General features: G+C 49.8%; 1 protein-coding gene across 3 annotated transcripts in view; it reads left to right on the forward strand.

Moving 5' to 3' along the window:
• The window catches only part of MYO10 (myosin X), a 341,810-nt gene that overhangs the window by 175,434 nt on the left and 142,354 nt on the right, over window positions 1-24,022 (forward strand). For all 3 annotated transcript variants that reach the window (XM_074987822.1, XM_074987821.1, XM_074987820.1), the window contains 5 exons: window positions 566-632; window positions 3,451-3,543; window positions 7,846-7,914; window positions 8,087-8,169; window positions 16,548-16,656. In XM_074987822.1, coding sequence (XP_074843923.1) covers window positions 566-632; window positions 3,451-3,543; window positions 7,846-7,914; window positions 8,087-8,169; window positions 16,548-16,656 — 421 coding nt within the window. The remainder of the gene's footprint in view (window positions 1-565; window positions 633-3,450; window positions 3,544-7,845; window positions 7,915-8,086; window positions 8,170-16,547; window positions 16,657-24,022) is intronic.

Consider the following 24,022-nt stretch of genomic DNA (forward strand, 5'->3'; position numbering starts at 1 on the left):
CAAGGACAGTCCTTTTTTGAACAATATTTTCCTTTCTATTTTTGTACAGAAGAGTGACACTTATCATCTGTCTTTCATCTGTTATATTGATGTTTTGTTTTGGATTTGTACTTAATTTTTAAGTCTTACAATTAATTATAGGGTTGCTAACCATCCTACTGTCAGAAGGACACTAGTTATTCATTCAGATGATTTTCTCTTGTTATTTTTTGTTCTTTGTGAAATAAGGACCGCTAAAAAAACTAACTCTTAAATCAACTTTTTTGTATTATGTGTGGCAATTTTTCAGTATGAACTCCCTCCCCATGTTTATGGAACTGTATATATACTCTCTATCAATATATTCCAAGCCCAAAAGTGCTCCATGGCCAAATTAGTTTGGAAAACACTGCTCTAATCTGTGAAATGAGTGTGCCTGTCTCCCATAAGCATCTTTTAAAAGCCAAAAGCTGATAGCTGCATATTATTTTAAAAACCAAATGATTTTATTAATTTAGCATGGTAAAAATATAATTTGAACATATTTGTAATTAGAAATGAAATGCCCTCTCTTCCCTTATACTAGGGAAGGACTAGTTTGGGAAGATATTGACTGGACAGACAATGGAGAGTGCCTGGACCTTATTGAAAAGGTAATAAAATATTTGATGCTGTGTTCTTAATTGATTAATTGCCTACAAGTTCTTGAAGTATTCTCATCACTCGCATGAGCAGGAATTTTAAAGCAATATATAATCAAAAGGCAGCGTATTTTTATTTGTTTAAATGTTGATCTTTTAATACAGTGGTTTTCAAACTTCAGTATATTGTGGACCATTTTCATTGGATTAGTATAGTTTCGTGGAAAAATGAGAAGTGTTGTAGACTAACAGATATATTGGAGTATAAATTTTTGTGGGCAAAGACCCACTTTGGCATGTGCATGCTTTTGTGGCTACAGACTAACATGGCTATGTCTCTTATGCTTTCATGGGTACATTCCCACTTTGCATATAATTTACAGTACATGGTTGCATACAAGAATGTAGTACAGGTTGCAACTCCCTCATCCTGCACTCTTCGGACCCAACTGGTCCGAGGTGAGGGAATTTGCTGGATGAAGGGAGGTCCCCTGCCTCCGGCCGCCCAGTCTGCTGCTCCTTCCTGCTGCTGGCTTCACTTTTGCCCTCCCCCTCCCATCTCCAGCCCCGTGGCCCCCTTTCCTCCTGCCCAGACCTCAGGCTGACCTTGGCCACCCATGCTCAGCTTGCTGACTGTGGAGGTGGGCTCTAGCCCAGCTGCAGGACATGGCCTTGCAGGCACTGCTGCCAGCTCCAGCCCACGCGCCGTTAGTGCCAGAGGCAGCCGTGGCCACTCGGGCGCTGGCTGTGGTTCTGCAGGTGCTGCATATGAATGGACTTCAGTCCCAACCTGGCTGCCAGTGCACCCCCAACCCCACGGCTGCTGCTGGTGCAGCCTCAGCCCTGTGAAAGCAGGCTCTAGCCCTACCCGGGGCACTGGCTCTGGCTCTGGCCCTGGCCTGGCCACCGCAGCTGGCTGTGACCCTGGCCAGACTCCTGGTTTAGCCCTGGCCCAGTGGGCACCAGGATCAGCCCCCAGCCAGGCTGCTGGTACAGCCCCAGCCCCCGGTTGCCAGCTCCAGCTGAGGACACAAGACCTTCCAGACTCTCTGGCCCCTTGGGTGACTGGCTTCAAACCTGGAGGCCTGCTCCAACCCTGGCTGGGCTGCCAGTGTGACCCCGGTCCAATGGGCTCTGGACATGGTCGTAGCCCCACTGACGCCAGCTCGAGCCCCAGCCCGATGTCCGCCGCTAGCGCAGCCCCAACCCTGCAGAAGCCAGCTCCAGGCTTGCCCAGCCACCGGATATGGCTGTGACCCCAGCTGGACCTCTGGCACAGCTGCTGCCCAGCAGGCACCAGGGTCAGCCCTGGCCAGGTTGCTGGTGTGGCTCCAGCCCCTGGAGACAGGTTCCGGCCAGAGGCACAAGCCCTACCTGGCTCCTCTTCTCAAGATGGCTGGGCTTCCCTATCACTTGGCTCTGGCTGGCTCTCCATCTAATAGCCTCCTGACTCAGCCTCTGGTCCAGTAACATCCGTGGTCATGCTGGACAATGGATGTTGCTGGATGAGAGAATTCCAGTTTTGGGAAGTTGAACCTGTAGGAGATCATTAAAGAGAGGGCTCGGAGAGAGATTCACTTGTGTGTGATACTTCAGGACGTCAACACGGATCAGGATTCCCTTGCACTAGGCACTGAACAAATATTAAAAAAGAGTGAGTCTCCGCTATGCAATCTTTACAAATTAAATAGACAAGACATACAAATGGTAGGGGTGGGGAAGAGGTGAAACAGCAGAATGAGCCAGAGGATATTTGACAAAGGTCAGATGTGTTCTGCAATTTATAAATTGCTGTGTTGGATGAGGGTGTTATATACTCTCTATCTGCTCTTAAATTCCTTTTCCTAAATGTAGAACTTCGCCTTTCAGTGTGTCTAGTCTTCTCGTATTATTTGTATTCTCCCATTGCCACAATGTCTCCAGGTCACTTTTGTAATTCAGTTCTGTTCTCCTGTCTTTTCATTTGCATAGCTCCTCCATAAAATTCATCCATGATATTGTGGTTTAAAATATACCAAAGAAAAACAGAACTTGGAAAGGCATGAAACAGCTTCATGGGTTGTTGACAGGTCTGAGTGCATGTGGCTTTGGTTGGGAGGGGAAGAGGTGTGATCTCTTCAAGTTCTCTCCTTTGAACCAGTGAATGTGTAATTTCCTATCCCTGCTCACATTGACTCTGGGGCACAGGAGCAGTTACTTAGCCTCAGGATCCTTTTCTGTAGAATTATACCATGTGTCCACTTCCTAAGGGTGTTGTCAGCGTTAATGCTTGTAAAACATGTGTAAAAGATGAGATGTGTTGGTGTTTATTATAATTTGTATTTATCTGGTTTAAAATGTTTCTGGAAACACTGAAAGAGTCTGAGATGGGGATGCAGTTATCCATAACTGACTTCAAGAAAGAGACATGGTTCAGTGTGACGGAAGCAGCATTGTGTGCCACTTTGAAGTGTTTCTCAAACCTCAGTTTGTAAAACTTCTACAAATATGCACATGGGAATTTCTACCTATTCGGAATATAGCTCCAGTTGGACAATTGGCTCACTCAAAGCACATTTTGAAGAGAAGCTAAAAAAGTCCATATGTCTTCAGTGCTTGCTGTTTCCTCTATTGTTTTGCCTTCACCTACTTTATATTCCTTTTTCTCTAACAGTGCTACAGTTTCCTGGGAGCGTTTTAATTAGTTTATGCTCTCTTGATGCATTCTGCGGCACAAAGTCTTCAAGACAATTTTCACATATGTACAAGACCTTTCCAAGCTACTGTAAAGATCAGTGTAAATGCTGTAAGAATTAATTCACCATTGTTCTCTATATTTGTACTGTTCTAGAAACTTGGACTATTAGCACTGATCAATGAAGAGAGTCATTTTCCTCAAGCAACTGACTACACCTTGTTGGAAAAGTTACATTCCCAGCATGCCGTATGTTGTTTTTTAATTATTTAGTGTGCTATTTCTACAGCGATTTTTGATTCATTTTTGATTCAGTTCTATTTCCACTGAAGTCGTCAGTGGTTACATTATTTTGTTTCAGTAGAAGCAAGATGGAGCTTGTTATTTGAAAATACACAATGTGGATGTAAGTACTTCCATATCCATAGATGAATAAATGAAGAGGTATTGAAGCAGGCCAGGTTCTAATCTCAGCTACACCATTGCAAATCCAGTGTAACCCTACTAATTTCTCCAAAATTACTCCAAATTTGCTCTGATATATCAGACTGGAATTTGGCATAATCTCAATTATTTGAAAGTATCTGTCTTCTGTATTTAGACGATTATTACTTTTTATTGTAGAAGAGACTCTTCAATACCAAGTCAAGGTAGGTGAGGTCATATTTTTTATTGGACTAACTTCTGTTGGCAAGACAGTCATGCTTTCAAGCTGCACAGAGCTCTAACGCAGATCTTAGAAAGGTGTTCCAGAGTAAGCCTATGTCTACACTAGAGTGATCTGTCGACAGAAGCATCTGTCAGAAAATATCTTCCAGCAAAATGTTTGTCGACAGCTCACTTGCACACACACGAGTGGATCGTTCTTTCTATCTGCTCTGTCAATAGAGAGTGGCCAGACTGCCCCAGCCGTTCTCTCAACGGAACAGGCCCCAGAGTCCGCAGGTGGGGTCACAAGGACAGCAATGCTTCTAGGGCTCCTGGCCGGCATGCACTTTAAGGACCCCCTCCACACCCAGTCCCTGCACACTAGAGGCTTTGCAGTCCCCATTTGGGACAGCACAGCTCATGCAGGGAGCACATGCAGCCAGAGGGAAACCCTGTGCCACGCACTCAGCCATGGAGCCAGACCAGCCCCTGGCCATGCCGTGGACCCAGGCAGAGCTGCACCCGCTGGTCCATATCACCTATTCTGTTCCCCCCACCACTGTGGGGCCCGACCCCGGTGGCCTAGGGGTGCCCCCTGCACACTGCTCCCCCGCAAATCATCAGGCAGATGTGGCGGTGGGACCACCTTGTCTTGGGTGAGTGGGAGAACCAGCGTTGGATCCAGAACTTCCAAACATGGAAAGCAACGTTTCTGGAGCTGTGCACCTGGCTCACCCCTGCCCTCCGCAGGGAGGTCACCTGGGTGTGACCCGCCATCCCTGTGGAGAAGAGAGTGGCCCTCAACAACACCCAGCTCTGGAAGGTCGTCCACCTCAGAGATGTGGCTGTGGCCGGTTTCACTGCCCTGGGCTTCCCCACATGCTTCGGGGCCATTAATAACACACACAACCACATCCATGACCCGGACCACATTTTGGCTCGCTACAGTAACCAGAAGAGATACCACTTGATAGTGATGCAGGCCCGGACTGACCACCAGGAACAGTTTATGGATGTAGATGTCGGGTGGTTGGGCCGGATGCACAATGCGTGGGTCTTCCACAACTCCAGCCTGTGGTGGAGGATGGAGAAGGGCACTTGTACCCCCCACAGGAGCCTGCATTCGGGGATGTCACCATGCCATTGTGCATCATGGGGGATGTAGCCTACCCTCTCTTTCCCTGGCTCATGCGGTGGTACAGTGGCCACCTGAACCCCACCTAGGGCCTTTTTAACAGCTGCCTTGGCTGGCTGAAGGCACGTTTCATTGTCTGTGGAAGCGCCTGGATGTGGGGGAGCAGAATGTCCCCCAAGCTGTGGGGGCATGCTGTGCCATCCGCAGTATTGTGGGGAGAAAGGAAGAGGCCTTCCTCTGGGGCTGGATGGGTTACAAACAGCCAGGCGAGGCCCCCTACTGCCAAGCCCAGAGGGATGAGGTGTGGATCCGAGAGGCCCTACAGCTTCCAATGACCCTTTTCAGGGTACCCCCTTCAGGGTTCTTGGGCCCACAGCCCCACCCCATCCCCATCATGACTCCCCCCACTTCCCCCCCACCAGCCCATCTGCTGCTCTCCACCCCCAATAATGAGGGACATGGGTGTGCACAAACTGGTAGTGATATACTTGGGGGCGGGGGGCTCAGTCTAGGGAGTGAGTGGGGCTGTGATCCCACGTGGGAGGAGAACCCTGAGTGGCACCAGCCATGGGACACTCTCCTGCCACAGGTGTGGGGTTCCCGTCGAGGCTGGGATGGCAGGGTGGTATGGGGGTGGGTGAGGTTCGGCAGGCTCAGGTATGGCGGGGGCAGCAGGGGGTGCTTGGAGGATGCTAGGGTGGGCATGGTGGGGCAGCGGGGGGCAGCGGGGGGCAACTGCAGCCATGATCTACCCTGCCAGGTCAAGCACTGCCTGGGTGAGTACCAGCTGTGGGGACAGGAGTGCTGGTGGGGGCAGAGGAGGTGTCTGCGAGTGGCTGCACCGAATGGGCCCATCTGGTGCTGGTGACGGTGGCCATCAGTTCAGCCCAGGACTGAATCCACCGGTTCCGATCAGATGCCCACCAGGCCGTCTCACCCCAGACCCGTCGCTCCAGCAGTTCATTTTGTTGGTGCAGGGCAGTAGTGTATGCCTACAGGGCACCATCGACTGCCCTGCGGTGGGCCTTGCAGATGTGGGGTTGCCCCCCGCCAGTGTTATTGGTGGCCTTTTGGGTGGTGTTCCAGGGCTGTCCGGCACAGGTTCCACAAGAGGGCTGGCTGGCCCTGGGGGTGGTGGTGGGGGTGGTGCAGGAGGTTTGCTGGCCCTCTGATGAGGCAGCTTTAAGGAGAAAGGGGGAGACGGTGAGTGCCTTCTGCACCACAGCCCCCACGGCCCTGCCCCCCCACCCACTGTGAGCAGTGGCTTCTGCCCCTGAGATGTGGGATGGGAACATCCCACAGGCGTGTGTGGCCCTCACAGCTGGCCTTGCCACATGGGACTAGACCCACTGTTCTGCCCCCTCTGACCCCCTCCTGCCTGATGATTTAGCGGCCCACAGGTGTCCAGGCACTTGAGGGGTCCTCACATGGGTGGTGAGTGAGCTGGCTGCACACCAGACCTACCACCCACCACACACACCTGTGTGCCCTGCGGTGTGTCTGTGTGCCGGGGGCACGGCTCTTGATGTGATGTCTGGGGTCAGGCTGTCACCTGTGTGGCTGGCCCCCACCCAGCCATGGTAGGGGCATTCACCACTCCTCCTCCCTGCGTCTTGGGCAGGGGTGGTCCCTCGTAGGGCTGGCAGTGGGCTGGTGCCCATGCCCAGGGTGGCTTACCATCTCCAGGTGGGACAGGCAGTGGTGCACGTTTGCATGTGCTGGGCACACAGCATGTGGTCCTGCCCGAGCTGGACTGGTGAGACTTGCAGCATGTCCCATCCACAGTCCCACCCCCAACCTGGGTTGTGTGCCTGGCGGGTACTCACCAGCAGGGTTCCCAAACAGGTCTGGTGACGCCCTGGAATTCACCCTGTTGGAGAGGCTGGAGTCCAGTGCAATAACCAGGGTCCCCTGGCTTGACCATGGGTCATCCTGGGGTGATTCTGGGGTGGTTCCCACCTGCTCCAGCTTTTGCTCCTGTTGGGGGGGGCGGGGGGGCTCCTCCGCAGTGTCAGGGGCCACACTGCTGGGCATGCTGTCCTCGCCCTCCAGGAGCTGATGTAAGTCTTCATAATGGGGACAGGTGGCCTTCACTGTCCCCAACCTCCGCTGGTGCCATGGAGGACCTCTCTGTCCGCAAAAGTCTCCTCGGAGGGTCTGCATTACTGTTTTGTCGGCGGTAATCTGTCAAAAGAAGCATTATTGCTCATTGCGGAGACACACAATGCTGTTGGGGGAAAAGGGTTTTGTGTGTAGATGCTCTGTGTGTTTTGTTGACAAAACCCTCTAGTGTAGATATGGGGTAGGTGCTGCGAGTGGCTCAAAAACTGGCTTCTCTTACTAACAGAATTGGGTCCAGTAGAAGAGATACCACCTCACCATCCTGTGTGTCTAATATGCTGGGACCAACGTGGCTACAACAAACGCTTTAATAAAAGCATATTGCTGTTTTTCACATTTATCTAACCTGACAGTAGCCAGTTAAGACGAATACTTCTTGTCCACTATTAGCTGATCACTTTTCCAGATGGCTTATTTGTAGTTTAATGCCTTGTAATGTTCTGTAAAGCTCCCATTACTGTGTTTGAAGTCTCTCCAGCTTAACAAATCCTATTACCAATACAGAAGTTGTTGTTTGCTTTTGGAGCATTAATCTTTATGGGTATTCACTGAAAGACCATGGTTTGGACAAATTCAGATTAACAACACTTTATCTGGATTTCAGTTGTTTTTCCCCACTAAAATGTATTTATTCTTCTTTAAATTAGAACAATGCCTTTTATGTGAAACCAAGAGTTGCTGTTCACAACTTTGGAGTGAAACATTATGCTGGGGAGGTAATTTTCTTTTTATCACTTTGTAAAATGCTTCCAAATAGTGTTTCAGAATCATAGCCAATTATAAATGAGCTAAAGCACTCTCTTCCCTCAATGTTCCTTATAGTCCTGCTTTTGTGAGAAGCACTTAACAACTGTGCTTTTTATTTGCACGTGTTCTGCTTTTTTCTAGGTCCAGTATGATGTCAGGGGAATCTTAGAGAAAAACAGAGATACTTTCAGAGATGATCTTCTGAACTTGTTACGTGAAAGCAGGTATATGGGTGCATTTGAATCCTGGGATGATCCTGGGAGGGGCCGGTATCCACGTGTCTGGATTGTAATGCAAGTTGAGAGCAATACTTATAACGTAGGATAGGACATTTAGCGAGGAGAAGTGAACAGTATACAAGTCACCAAGGAGACTGGCACTTAAATAGACTTCTGTTGTGTACAGTTCTGTATGTAATACCATTTCTTTGCCGAGCGATTGCTGTTGTGCATTCCAGGAGATGTGCATATCCCACATGCATTAGCTAAGTACCTGTTGGTTCTGGGCTCCCCTAGAGTAGTCTCTGCATAGCCTAGTGTATATGGGCTCTGCCAATGCTCCACCCCAACAGTTCCTTCCATCCACCAGTGACGGTCATTGGAGCACTTGTTCTCTTCCTCTGTAAGACAGACCTGGTTGATGTTGTTCAAGTATTAGTGATTCAATATTGTTCATTTTTTTTCTACCAGTAGGGTCCCCTTTGGCCGTGCTGCAGGGAGTTTCAGCACTTCAACTCCTGTGGCAAGCCTTTGCCCCAGGGCACCCACATGCAACTTGCCTGAAGGACCCTGAACAAAGGAGTGCAGTATTTGAAGGAGTTTCAAGCAAAGGACTGAGTGAGAGAGGGATCAGTGCTTGAAACTCCTGTTTATGGAGTCAGCACTCAGACCTTCAGTGCCAGAGCCAATGCTGGTCTCCTCTGTGTGTAGAGTGCCAGCCCCGGTTCAGGAGTCATTTTGGCACCAGAGAAAGAGGGACCTAAGAAATGCTGGCATCAGTCCTTGATCCGTGGGGCCGGTTCTTCAGTGCAGCACCACTCCCGTTCCCCGGTGCCATACGAGAAGTCCAGATGTGACAGAGGCCACACTCTGGCAGTCAGGGTGATTTGGTGTGTCCCACATCAGGACACCCTAAGAAAGTGGTGGGCAACCTGCCGCCTGTAGACCATATGCAGCCCACAGGGGCTCTCCCTGCAGCCCACGGATCCTCTGGCTGCTCGCTTCCCTCCATGTGGCTCACCCCACATTTCAGACATTCCCCCCCTCACCACCAACCACAGCTTTTGGAGCTGTGAATCACCCGATTGCAACTCCATCCCTGCTCTTCCCCCCTCCCTCCCAGAGCTGGAACACTGTGAGTCAGCTGCTCGTGGCATTCTGGCTCTGGGAGGGTGGAAGGAGGAGTGGGAATGGAGCACAGATTGTTCCAAAGTTGCTGGGGGTGAGGGGGGAGGGGAGGGGGGCAGGTAGCAGATAAATGTGGGGCTCTGGCGTATGAGAGGCATGTTGGGGAGGGGGCAGCTGGTGGAGCCTCAGTGGGCAATGGGCTGCTGCAGCCCACTGAAGTGAAGGAGGGCCGCTCATGCGGCCCACCCACTCTTCAGGGTTGTCCGTGCCCACCCTAAGGAGATTGTGGCCCTGCCCTGGCGCGGTCTGCTCTGGCCTGAGGATGGAACTGCTGAGTCCAGACTTGTTAGTGTCCCCTCTGCATGGAGTTCTGGAGGAGGACCTGGACCTCCCCTCAAAACCAGACACTTTTGAGGGTGCAAAGGAGCTTATCCAAATGACAGAGCACACAGCTCTGGCTCAGACATGGGCACCAGCTCTGTGCATACCCCATCCTCTACGCAGCCAGCTGCATTCACATAGGTGCCAGTCTCTCTTGACACTGATGCTGCTGTCACTGCCTATGGAGCTCATGCTGGCGCTGGGTCCAGTTCAGCATCAAGACAAGAAGACCACATTGTGGTGCCATTTCCTGTCCCCTCAGCATTGATGTCCAGCTCCGAGTGCATGTCAGAATTGGGAGCCGAGTTGACCATCTTCCGTAGTGCCCAGTACAGTTCCTGTTCCCATTTTCAGCACCACTCCTGGCACTGCCAGGGGGGAAGGTCCCCCATCACTTCAGACGTCTTAGCCTCAGCAATTGCAGTGGCTGTTCTGAACATGCTGGACCTATGGTCAAAGGTCAGGAGCCAGTGTTGAGAGCTTCATCAGTATCTTTGTCCCATCACCCACTTTTGCCATGATCATTGCTCCTGAGCACTTGGCCACTCTGGTCCCTGTGCCCCCATCAACTTGCTGGCCCAGTATCTCTGGGGACACGAGAGAGCCCAAGGATCACGAGAAGCCAGTTCCCAGACAAGGCAGTTATGGGTGCTTTTTTCTTCATCCTCCCTGCCTAGATGAGAAGGCACATCAGGATCCCCTGAGGCAGGCAGCCCACAGCATCAGTCTGCCAATGGGAGAGGTGGTGGAGGATGTGGACTTGATGGTAGACATCTTGGCCCCTGAGGATCTGTCCAGGGTGGCCTCCAGTCAAGACTAGAGTCTACCACTAAGATGCTGCGGCAGAGTGCAGCCTCCCTACCACCAACAGCTAAAGGGGTTGAGCAGCCCTACTTTGTTCCGTAGCAGGGGAGCGAATACTTCTTTACACGAGCCCTGCCAGGGTCACTTGTGGTCAATGTAGTTAATCACAACAAGCAACAGGAATAGCCACAAAAAATAAAGGTGCAGGGCCTCTTCTGCTGTAAGGTGTATTCAACCAGAGGGCTCCAGTTTGGAAGATTGAATCAATAGGCACCGTTTAGTTGATATGCATACAACTCCTGGACTGTGCTATCCAAATTCCAGGAGCTGTTTGCCAAGAATTTGCTGCAGTCCTGGAGAAGGCAAAACAGTGGCATGCACTTCCTTCCAAGCAGTGATAGACTCGAACAATTCGGCTGCTACAACCATGGCCGCTGCCATCTTGATGTGGTGCAGCACATGGCTCCAAGTGTCTGGGCTCCCCTCAAAAGTCCAGAACACAATCCAGGGCCTCCCGTTTGACTGTGGGGGTCGGCTGTCCAGCAAAATGGACACCAGTGTGCACAGCCTGGAAGAGTCCTGGGTGATCCTCAAGTTGCTAGTCATTCACACACCAGCACCTCAGCATGAGCCTTTTTGGTCGCAGTTCTTCTCTGCGGGACCATTTCTGTGGGCAGGGCAGAAACAATCAAGTGTCTTAACAGTCATCTTCAGGCCACAGCCAGGGCCACTCCAAATGGCTGTCAGGCCCCAGACTAAACTTTTGAAGATGTGCCCAAGGATGGAGCACCAGTCCAGTTCCCCCTTTTGGAAATCACCTATTCTACTTCTGCCTGGACCCGTAGCACCACATACCTCCGTGCCCTGAGTACCTTAGGGGTAGCATATTCTACCTGGTTCTCTTCCCTCCCCTCCACCTCCATTCCTCATCTCTCTTTAGGGATTAGCGTTCCTTGTAATTTGAGCACTTGAGCAGCTGCACAGAAGAGATTCAGGTGTCGCCAGCTGATTAGCAGAGCGCCCTCAGCTCCCACAGTCAGCAGCTTGTGTTTCTATTGGTGGTGCACGTCTGCATGTGCCTTGGTGTCCATAACAAAATTTGTTCCTCTGATAGATGGAGAAAAATAGGCGGAACACTGTCAGGGGCTCATCTAATGATCAACTTCTCACCCTGGAGATGCAATAACTCCTCATGTGGGGGGTGATAGAGCTTCCTCAAGAATTCAGGGACAGGTAATTTTATTCCTGGTATTTTCTTATCCCCACAGCCAAGGGAGATCTCAGGGCCATTCTGGATCTTCAAAACCTGAACATGGCTGTAAGGAAGTTCAGGTGCTTCATGGTCTACTTGGCCATTGTAATTCACTCCCTAGATCCAGGGGACTGATATGCTGTCCTCGATGTGAAAGGTACATACTTCTATATTTCCATCATCCTGGCACACAGGAAGTGCTCAGGTTTGTTGTCAATGGTCATCACTGTCAGTTTGCTGTCCTACCCTTTGGCATCTCCATAGCACTACAGATGTGCACAAGGTGCACGGCGGCGGTAGCAGTGTTTCTGTGCAGACATCAGGTAAAGTCTTCTGTAGCTCCACGACTGTCTCATCAAGGGGTGGTCCCAGGGTCAGATAGAGCTGGTGTGGGTGACCTTTGTGGAACTGGGCTTATTCTGAATATCCCCAAGTCCTAGCAGGTCCCAGCTCAACAAATAGTCCACTGGGGCCCTCCTGGGCTCCACCTGTGCAAGAGCTTACCTTACCGAGTCTCGTTTCAGCTGATCACAGACCTAATTCACAGTCTCCAGAGGTTCCCTGCCCCCACAGCAAGACATGATACTCCTGGGGCAGATGGCAGCCTGCACGTTTGTCATGTAGAGAGATGCTGGACTCTGTCTCTAGCCTCTTAAAATTTGTTTTGCCATCAGGGACACGTTGGATTGTCCGGCCAGTCTCCTGATCTCAGTTCTACAATCTATTGACTGGTGGTTTATTTACCTGTGGGTGTTCCCTCAGGACATATATACCACCCTCTCCATCTGGCAGAGATTGGGTTATCCCCACATGGACCTGTTTGCATTGAGGGGGAAACAGGAAGTGTCACAGGTTCTGCTTCTTTCAAAGTCACAGCCACAGCTACATAGGGGCCACATTTCATGTTCTGAGGTCAGACCACCTGCTGTGTGTGTTTTCCCTTCCTGCGAGAGCACAGAGTTCTCTTCAGAATTTGTCAGGATAGGTGGACATCATCCTCATTGCACCAGCAGTGCCTCGGCAGCATTGGTTCACAATGCTGCTCAGCCTCTCTTTGAACAAGCCAATGGTCCTCCCACCCTATCCCAGCCTTCTCACCCAGAACCACAGCCAGTTGCAGCACCCAGACTCCAGTCCCTCCAACTCATGGTGTCAGAACTCCGTGACCAACATAATTAGAGCTTCAGTGTGCAGACTTGGTTAAGGAGGTCCTGTTGGGTAGCAGACAAACCCTCAACGACAGCAATGTATTTAGCCAAGTGGAAGCACTACTCGCTCTGGGCGTTCTAGAAGGGCCCTCTGGGTGCCCATGAGGCAGCCATACTGTTCGTGTTAGGCTACCTTTTGCATCTGAAACACCAGGGACTGGCTTATTTATCTATCAAGACGCACTTGACTGCCATTTCAACATTCTGCCTGATAGTGGGGGGCAGACCCCTCTTCACCAGCTCTACAGTGAGGAACTTCCTCACGGGCCTGGAAAGGTTATGCCCCCACATTAAACACCCGGTCCCTCAGTGGGATCTCAGCTTATGCCCCTCACTTTAAACCCCTGGCAATGTGTCCCCATCCTACCTCTCTTGGAAGGTAGCTTCCTAATGACCATAGTTTCAGCCAGACGGGTTTCGGAGCTCCGAGCTTTCTCGCCTCCAAACTTCCATATGCTGTCTTTTATAAGGATAAAGTGTAACTCTGCCGCCCACCCAGCTTTTCTGCCTAAGGTGGCCTCCAGCTTCTGTTTCAACCAGGACATTTTCCTACCTATGTCCTTACCAAAACCCCACACCCTGTCTAGGGAGTGGGCCCTTCATTCCCTGTATGTCAAGTGGGACCTTGCCTTCCCCATTGAATGTAATAAACCATTTAATAAATCACCGCAACTCTTTACTGAAATAGTGGAATGGATGGCTGCCCATCTCGTCCCTGTGTCTCTCACCATGGATCACATCCAGCATCAAGTCCCAGCCCTGGCCCTCATAGCCCACTCCACAAGGGCGCCGGCTTCCTCAGCAGCGTTCCTTGCACAAGTCTCCATTCAGGACATTTGCAAGACAGTGATATGGTTCTCCCTGCACACCTACTCATTGCACTGTAGCATCACCCCACAAGCATGGGTTGATGCGGTGTTGGGTAGAGTAGTTCCGCAGGCAGCAGCGCTCCGATCTCCGACTCCCCCCCCAGCTAAACTGCTTGGAAATCGCCTATTGCAATGCACATGAGCAACCACACGAAGAAGAGGCAATTACTCACCTTTTGTAATTGTTGTTCTTCAAGATGTGTTGCTCATGTTTATTCCAAATCCCACCTGGCACCCCTCTGTCAGAGTACAGGCGAGGAGGAACTGAGGGGGTGGAGGGTCATACATACTGTGCCCTATGGGTGGGAGGGCTTCACAGTTGATACAACAGCTACTGCTAGGTGAAAACTTTGTAACGATCATGCATGTAACACAGGCACACCTGTTGGTGTGGACATGAGCAATGCATATTGAAGAACAACCTTGACAAAAGTTAGAAAAAACCATTTTTTCTCTCTCATATTGTGCCAAGTACTTATTCCCTCACAGGTAGGTAGGCAGAGTACCCTATTCCTAGTGACTGAAGTGCCTCTGTTAGAGGAGAAAGGGACTACTCAGTATGAGTAAATGTATTAGAATCTGGCTGATGAGACATCATATTTTCTGGGAGCTTTACCCAACATACATGTGATTTATTTTTTTAAATGCCCCCTGAGGCCTGGTTTTGCCTTCCTTGTGCTTTTGTGGCCCTCACTTTACTTGGAGTTTGTGTGCACAACGCATTGAAAATCAGGCTTGTAGACTCTCAGGACAGGGACCATCTTTTTGTTCATTGTGTGTACAGTGACAATCTCTGTGGGGCCTTGGTCTGTGACAAGGGCTCCCAGGTGATACAGTAGCACTAATAATGACATCAGTGCAGTAAATGAGTGTGGTGGGGTTCAGGGGTCTCTAAGCACTGCTCCCCATCTGCAGGCAGGAGTGACTCTCTCAGCAGCAACAAAGGGTCCTGTGGCACCTTATAGACTAACAGAAAAGTTTTGAGCGTGAGCTTTCGTGAGCACAGACTCACTTCATCAGATGCTGGTCTTGGAAATCTGCAGGGCCAGGTATAAATAAGCCAGAGCAAGGGTGGGGATAACAAGGTTAGCTCAGTCAGCAGGGGTGAGCCTTACTACCAGCAGTTGATCTGGAGGTGTGAACACTAAGGGAGGGGAAGCTGCTTCTGTATTTAGCCAGCCATTCGCAGTCTTTGTTTAAGCCAGAGCTGAGGGCGTCAAATTTGCAGATGAATTGTAGCTCAGAAATTTCTCTTTGGAGTCTGGTCCTGAAATTTCTTTGCTGCAGGATAGCTACTTTTAAGTCTGCTACTGTGACCTGGGAGATTGAAGTGCTCTCCTGTGGGTTTTTGTATATTGCCATTTCTGATATCTGATTTGTGTGCATTTATTCTTTTACGTAGAGACTGTCCAGTTTGTCTGATGTATATAGCAGAGGGGCATTGCTGGCACATGATAGCATACATTATATTCTCAGCAGGAGAACAGGAAGTTTATTAGTCAACAGAGGCACAGCTCAGCACAGAGGTGTCAGTCCAGCAGGCAGAGACAATCATTCCAACCCATCCTGGGAAGAGGAGCCCGAGAGGTGCCCCATCTGGGAAGTAGCTTCCCCTCAGCCAGGCTGGCTCCCTTCCAACTCTCTCCCTGCAGCTTCTAACTGCCGCGTCCTATTCAAACTCCTCTTGGCTCCTCCCTGCTCTTTGTTCAGTTCAGAGGTGTTATCTGCCAGCTTAGGTTACAGCCTCAGGGGGTCATCCTTTGCTTCTGTGAGCTGCTCCGCCTGTCACACACCCATCCAGCCTGACTCTCACACACACACACACACCCCACTCCTGTCACAGTGAGTTAGCCAGATTTTCAGGGATTTCATTGGCTATGTTCTGTTGAAAGTTGGTGTGACTTGTGCTGCTCCTCCTGAAGCTCTTAAATCCTTCAAAAAATCCCTTTCACTGAATCCCTAGCTATATGTTTTGTTTTCATGTTATGCCTGAGGTGACATTTCTCTCAGTAAAAATATGCATATGAATGCAATAGGGGAATTAAAGCAGTAGAGCCTGATTCTCTTCTCATTTACCCTCATGTCAATCAGGAGCAACTCCATTGAAGCCAGTGGTTACCTTACTGTCCAAGTGGTCTCCCTTAGTCCTCTGTAATGTACATACAGCTTTCTCTATTTAATGCTGCAGCTTAATTTCCCAGATACAGTTGTTTTTGCCCTTCTGAAAACAGCACTGAAGTTTGAATAAGTATCTGTTCTGAAAGTTCTTTTACCCGTTGTACAACAAGGGGTACCAGAACTGGAGTACCTGGCTTGAAAAGCTAGTGTTATTTCGAGCACAGGGTAAAAAGCAGCGGTATTGCTATTTTGGGATACATTTGGATCCCTAATAGTAATTGCCATGTAGACACTGCCCAAATGTTATTCCTTAATCTTCTCTCCAGTGTAGCATCCATTAAGACCAATTGGTTGCCTAACGATCAAGTTATAAAATGATGAAGATAAGATCCTACCATTCATTTTCAAGGTGAGAAGTTGAGAATGTGGATTTGCATATTCTTTCTTGATGCCCTTGAACAAATGATACATTGGAAAGACCTGGGGGTAATTGTTGTTAAGAAGAAAGAAAAATAACTCCAATTGATTCTCCTTTCAGTGAGCAAAGCTGGCTCTGGATTGTACTATGGTAAATGTTTTGGTGCCTTTGGATATTTTGTAAAGATTTTTCATTCCTTATTTCAGAATCGATTTTATTTATGATCTGTTTGAACACGTTTCAAGTCGCAACAATCAAGACACCCTTAAATGTGGGAGCAAACACCGGAAGCCCACTGTCAGCTTACAGTTCAAGGTTGGTGAATATGTCCTTTCCTCGACTGTCGGCACCTGATGTGTGATGAATAATCACTAGTCAACAAAGATTGAGTGGCTGAGCTGGGAATGTGTGTCCACTGAAAATTTAAAAAGTTGAGCATCTGTAAAACACCACACGCCTTATTCAGAAGTTTAAAATGTAAACTAATAAAACTGGCAAAGGGTATCAGTGTGATTCACTATGTCAGCTTAGTTATTGCTTTGTATTAACCCTGATTCAGAGTAGTCTGTATATCCAATCTCATGAGGTGCAGCCTCCTTTCCAAGTCACTCGAGTGGCAGTGGGTGTCCTGGTTGTTAGCAGCTCATTAGATCAGTCCAGAGCTGCAGGTGAAAATGGATTTCACCATCAGCCTACCTTTGTTCAGCTTCACTTGCCTTCCCTGTTATGCTTAAAAAGTGATTGGCATGAGTATTATCCTTTATAGTTAAGGATCACCAGGGTAAATCATGGTGTCCTGAAGTATGGCAATCACACAGGCTAAGCATGGATAAAGCTTATATTTTTCAAAGGTAGATATTTATTTTACTGTTAGAAGCTGGAGCCTTTCCTGTGTATTATTTGCTGGATGGTTCTTTTGCCCCTTTGTTCTGTAGCAAACAATAATTAACCAGCCACACTGGCAGTAATGGTTAAGTTTAAATTTGCATCAGCATTTGCTTTGTTTGTCCTCTCTAACAGATTTAAAAAAAAACAACACCTTTGTGTTTCTTAGAATAGAAAGGGGGAAAATTAATTTGAAGGGTCAGTGAATGGGGGTTGCTTTTCAGAGGTGAGACAATGAATGACTTAATCCGGGACCTTTATTTTTTCTTTGAGTGCTTGTTTATGTCTACTCCATTCTAGGTGTGTGTGCACCCACCTGCACAGTTGTCAAAAACTTTTGCCTTAGTGGTATTCATCGAGCCAACTGTGCCCTCCTCCCAAATGCGGCACCCATGTGTCTGTGTGTTAGTACCACCAACTCTGTGCCTATCAGTTCCTTCTTAACACCCCTGATAGTTGTCCAGAGCTCCTTGTCTTGCCGGCGGCCCCTGGGAACAAGCCCAGGGAAGGGAGTGACAAGCCAGGATTTCTCTCACGCCATCAGCCAGTGTCCACCCAGCAGCTCCCTTGTGGCAGCGTAGCAAACAAGAGCAATGGTGCAGGGGCCTGTCCACCAGCCAGGTCAAGGTAACTTAGCAGCAGCTGGCATTGTCCTAGGTCTCACTCTCCCCTACACTCCCACAGCCACTCAGTCAGACCCTGCTCTGACTCCTGCATCTCCCCACGAACACCGCAATCCCCTGCTGTGAGCCTCTCACACACACCAACCGTGACTCTTGCACTTGCCCAAACCCCAGTTCTCTTCCTTGAGCCCCCACACGCCGCCCCACACTTAAATTTCTTACAGGTACTGTGGCATTGCACAACACCCTAATCCTGACCACCTCCCATGAGATAAGACAGTAACTGTAAGAAATATAAGTTCTCCTTTGAGTAGTGTCCCTGTGGGTGTTCCACTCTGGGTGTCGGCGCATCCTTGCACCAGCACTCAGAGATTCTTCCGTAGCTGTGGTTTCGTATGCCATGCATGTGCAGTATGACCACTTGTATTATCTGGTGTGCAGACTCTTCAGTTCCTTCTGTACTGTTCTCGGCTGTAGATGGAGTTTCATCCTCACTGCGAAAACAAGAATTAAATAGAATTAGTTAGTGTTTTTTTTCTAGTTTCCGGTTCTCCAAGTTACTATGCACATAGCGTGGCACACCCTGAATGTCTGTTGGGCTTTGGCCTTCTACATTGACCATACAAAGCCATGGGTACACACATCTCGAAGAACCAGCGTTACTGCACAGAGTGAGTGAGTGACTTCATCTTACTTTCACCCCAGCTTACTTAACCATCAAGTTCAGTTTGTAGAGAGTCCTGGCTGGGATTTTGTCCTGCTCTTCCACGTTCCAACCCTGTCAGTCAAGCAGCAGGCAGATACCTCAAAGTGACCCACACAACAGCTATTTTAAAAGAGTGGGAGAGTTCCATAGAAGGGAAAAGGGTAGAAGCTATAAAAGCTGTACTTTTGCCCTAGAACTGAAAAGGTGTGGGCTGGTCACTTGAGAGCCTTCCTCATGGAAGCTGTGCTTCTTCTGCAGCAGAGCTCTTCACAACCCACGCTGAGCACCTTGTCATAGCTGCAGAGTCCTCCGCCAGCCCAGGCTCCAACTGGCACCCTTCCCCCTGGCTGGTGCCTAAGAAGTGGAAGGGAAGGGGAAGGAGCAGGGAAGGGAGAAGAGCTTTGGGCAAAGAACCAATGTCAGAACATGTTCCTGACCATGGGCTTTACAGATCCACCAGTGACTCCAGGGAGCAGCAGGGGATCCAGGGTGCTTCTAGAGCCCCTGTTGCCTGAAGCAGTCCCGGCGGCTGTACAAACACAAGGGCTGACTAGCAGTAGACTTGTCTAAGACCCCAAGCTGATTATGGGACCACCCCAGAGGGCAGTGGAGCACTCTTGGTCACCACACCACAAGCATAGATCTTATTTCCACAGCTGAGGACCCCAGCACTGCCTCCTAGGTCCCCAGTCAGTCCCCGGCATGCTGTGCCTCTACATGGCGTGGGGTACATGAGTCAAAGCACTGGCCACTGTACCACAATTAACACTAAGCTTCCCACCAGAAATTGCTTCAACCCAGGTCCCCTTTGCCCAGATGGACTCCCAGACACCAGTCCCCACCGGGACAAAGTCACTCCCTACAACAGCGTTGGTTTCCTTCCTGCCAGTACTGTTCGTCATGCAAGCACTGATCTTGGCCCTCATCTCTTCCGTCACCAACCGAGGATCCGAAGGAAGGTGCAGGTCTTGGCAGCTCCTCCCTGGTTGTCCGAAAGACAGTAGCCTTAGTCGGACTGAGAGTTCAGCCCCTCAACAAGGAAATGTGATTTGCCACCAGCTCACAAGACTGGCATGCGGTGTCCTCCCTAATTTTTCCTGCGCCTGACTAGAATGAATTTTGTTATGAGCCTCAATGTGGAGGTGATTTGTAACCTTCATATTGGTGCATATAACAAATGCTTGTATTGCAGGGGGCTGAGTGTTCTGAGTGTGTGGGGTGGGGTCAGTCCTGGCATGGCAGGTTAGAGTGCAGGAGTGTGAGGTCTCCAACTGGGACAGAGGGTTCTGGGGATGTGGTTTTTGGGGTATGGGAGGGGGCTTCAGCTGAGGGATTCTGAATACAGAAGGGGACTGTGTTGAGGCAGGATGTTGGGGTACAGGAGGGGGTACGGGCTGTGGGGTGGAGGCACAAGAGTTGGCTCCAGGTTGCAGGGCCTCAGGGTGTGGTGGGGGGCTGGGACTCAGGCTTACCTGAGCAGCTCCTGGCCAGTGGCACTAAGGCCTGCCTGTCCTGGGGCACTGTGCTGTGTCCCAGAAGCAGCCAGCAGATCCAGTCCATGGGGGCAGGGGAATGGGGCTCTGTGGCAATCAGAGCCCCATGGTCCCCCTGCCTAGGAGCTGGGCCTGTTGCATTGACCACTGGCCACAGCACAGGTATGCCCCTGATGCAGTAGCTCTCTGCAGGGGCAGCAAGGAGGAGCCCCTCTTCCACCACCTGCAGCAGCTCTGTGCTGGAGGCAGATGGGAGGGATGCCTCTCGTCCCCCCTTGCCATGGCTGCTCCCTGCTGAGTCTGGCTCGGAGTGGTACCTCCTTGCCAACCATGATGGCTTCAGAGCCTAGGGAGAGATGTCTCTTCCCACTGCAGCCCTGAGCCCGTACACAGGACTTAATGGGAAGTTGTGCAGCTGTGCAACTTAGCAGTAGCATCGCAGCATGGACAGAACAGTTCTCAGTGGCCATTGTGAGATAGGCCAGTTCCGTAGTCCCACCAGTCCTCCTTGGGCACCTTAGACAAACCACCCCATCGCAGCTGGCACAGGAGTGGGAATGTGGCACTGAACGCGACTGCACTGCAGTCCAGTAGATAAGAAGCCGTCCATGGAAAAGCAAAGGGAGTGCACTTGTCATTGTCCCTGCCAAAGCAGTGGTGGGTCCCTGCCGAGCGGGCAGTCTCCCTGCAAATTCAAGAAGCCCCATTCCTCCTTAAAAGGCAGGCTGCCCATTTGAATTTACAAACTGAAGAGGTCGCAGAGGAGTTTGATGACCTCGTTAACCTTCATCTCCTCCTCTACACCAGCTCGGTGTGCATTGCCCATCCACTCGGGTGTTTTTAAAAATGCCGGATCACTGTGGCAGACCCCCTGTCATTCTAAGAAGGCAGGAAGGACATACAGATTGAACCTCTGGTCTGGGTCTTCCTGGTCTGGCGTTCGTAGGGACCCTATGGTTGCTCTGGGATTGGAGCACTTTGGAAGCAAAAACAGTGCAGAAGGACTTCAAATGCTGCTGAAACAGAGCTCTGGTAGCATGCAGCCCAGAGCTTAGTTGCTGGGAGCGGAGCCCAGGTGGGGTTGGTGGCAGGGAGCTTGGTGGTCCTGAGTGGGGCAGGCAAGGAGCTGCTGGGGGGCAGAGACTGGAGTCCAGCAACAAATGGTCCAGCTATGACCTCCCCTGATCCAGCAAACTCACTGGTTTGGGACCAGTCAGGTCCCCGGGGTGTTGGACCAAGGAGGTCCAGCCTGTAAGACATCCCTGCAAAAGGGTTGGACTACCTTTTACATCCATCCTGCAGTGGTGGCACTGACTCTGTCCACTGTTAAAAGGGGCAAAGTCAGTGGCATGGCAAAAAAAGAATGCCAAGGGGCGTTCAACAGCCAGCCTTCCATTCAGGGTGTCTACCCACCGGGCCCTGCTGGCAAGTACAATTTTAACCTGTGGGACTCCTTTTACAAATTTAAGGAGGCCCTCCCAGAGGACTGAGCCCAGCAGTTTGCTCTTTTAGTGGATGAAGGCACAGCAGAGGAAAGAAGGGTGCTCCTGACTCAGAGGCCTTCATCCTCTGCAGAGGCCATGAAGCACAGCTCCTGGTTGCAGTCCTCCCTTTTTTCTCTGGGCCACTGTTCATGACCTCCTATTTGAGGTGGTGGGACCCTTCTCCCAGGTCCAGGACTAAAGGCTGTATGACCTTAAAGAATCCTGGGCCACCCTCCCCTCCTGGGGCCGCGATGCTGCTTAGCAGGCCAGGAAGCCATTCTGCTCTCTGCTTCCTCTGCCTCCACAGTCCAGATCCTGGGGAACTCTTCAACTGAGCTGTGACAGGCTAAAGACAAGGGGTCTAAGTGGTGACACCCATTGTCTTCCTACTCATCTGGTAAGCCTGCCCCTTCCAGAGTCTGAGGAGGCCCAAAAGCAGACATTTTTGGGGTGTACTTAGAATGACACTCCACATCACAGTCTCCATGCTCCCATTGTTTACTTGATTACTAGCTCCCCTTCCAGCTGCCTGGTCTCGGCTAACCTCAGACCGTTGGGTGCTCAAAGTAATATCCTCCACTTACACCCTTCTGTGTGTGGCCAACTGTCCCACCTACCCGCTTCCTTGTCCCTTTTCAGAGATCCTTCTCATGAGCAGGTCCTCATCCAAGAGGTCAAAAACCTCCTGCATTTGGGGGCAGTCAAGGAGGTCCTTCAGGACATAGAGAGGAAGGAATTATATTTCCGGTTCCGGCATAAACCCAGAGGCAGAATGGGGCTTCAGACCTATCCTGAACCTGCACCCTCTCAGCAGGTTTCTCAAAAACTTCATTTTGCATAATCTCCCTGGCCTCCATTATGTCCTCTCTGGATCTGGGAGATGGATACATCACCTTTGACTTAAAGGGTGCATATTTCTATTTTCCTGGTGCTCGGGCATGCCCTTTGTTTTATTTTGGGTTAGTGTCATTTCCAATTCATGGTAATGCCTTTTGGTCTCTCATCAGCCATGAAGCACTTAGCGTCAGTGATCTCTGAGGTGCTAGGTAATTCAGACTTATGTGCAAGATGACAACTGGTTGATAATTGGATCGTCAAGGAATCAGTGAGACAGCATCTCTGTCTGGTTCATTCCACATGTTGTGACCTTGGGCTGTTAAGATTGATTTTTTTTTTTCTTTTTTAGTAACCCCAGTGCTCTTTATGGGGATACAAATGGGGAATTCCCCAGGTGCACCTGTTCATGGCCAGGCAGAATAGGGAATGCCATCTTTTCTGCTGGATTTGGGGGAGATTGACAGAGACTCCCTGCTGGATGGTTTTCTGCTCCTGTAGTCAGGGGCTCTGTTTTAGGCCTTCCCACCAGTACTGTTGATCCATGGAGTCCTCATGAAAATAAGTCAGTACAGGGTGAAGGTGATCCATATGGCACGGGTTTGGCCACGGCAATACTGGTTGGGCACACTGCCAGAGTTCTAAGTGGCTGCTCCATTACAGTGACTGCGCAGGCCAGACCTGCTGTCCCAGAATCACGGCAGTTTTCTGTGTTTGAACCTGGCAGTGCTGCACCTGCATATGCCTTGGCTGCTGCATGGTCGAAAGCAATGGAGCAGGAGAGCTTGGCCAGTGTAAAGCAGACCCTGTTGGGCAGTAGAAAGCCCTCCACCAGAGTGAAATACATGGCCAAATGGAAGTGGTTGGCCATTTGGACCTCAGATAAAGGTGTCGGGCCTGAGCAAGCCTCGCTGCATTTAATCTTGAGAGAGAGAGATTTTAGTCTGTATTCTGTCAAAACAAAACAGCAGTCATGTGCCACTTTAAAGACTAACAAAATAATTTATTAGGTGATGAGCTTTCATGGGATAGACCCACTTCTTCAGATCATTGCCTTACCTGAACAGACTCAACATAGAAAGCACAGAGGTCCAAAAATTATCAAGGTTGACAAATCAGAAAAATTGTTGTCAAGGCTGACAAATCAGAAGAGCAGAGAGAGGTGGGAGGTGTGGGGTGGGGAAGTTAAGAATTAGCTTAAACATCAAAGTATGTGAAAGAGTCCTTATAAGGGGTCAGGTAATTGCTGTCCCTGTTCAAACCATATGTTAATGTGTCAAATTTGAATATGTTAGTTCTGAACATTCTCTCTGTAGAAGGTTGTTAAAGTCTCTCTTCTGCAGAACACAAACTCTCAGGTCTTTAACTGAGTGGCCCACTGCATTAAAGTGCCGGCGGACAGGTTTGTGTCTGCTTTTCTGATAACGCCAACATTGATTATAATTTTTCTGATTTGTCAACCTTCATAACAATTTTTGGATCTCTGTGCTCTGTATATTGAGTCTGTTCTGGTAAGTCTGAAGAAGTGGGTCTGTCCCATGAAAAATTATCACCTAATAAATTATTTTGTTAGTCTTTAAATGCTCCATGATTGCTTTTTTGCATTCAATCCTGTGCATCTCAAGCTCCAAGACCTGTCCCTTTTGTCCTTCAGAG

The sequence above is a fragment of the Carettochelys insculpta genome, chromosome 2 (genome assembly GCF_033958435.1).
Source record: "Carettochelys insculpta isolate YL-2023 chromosome 2, ASM3395843v1, whole genome shotgun sequence".
NCBI lineage: Eukaryota > Metazoa > Chordata > Testudines > Carettochelyidae > Carettochelys > Carettochelys insculpta.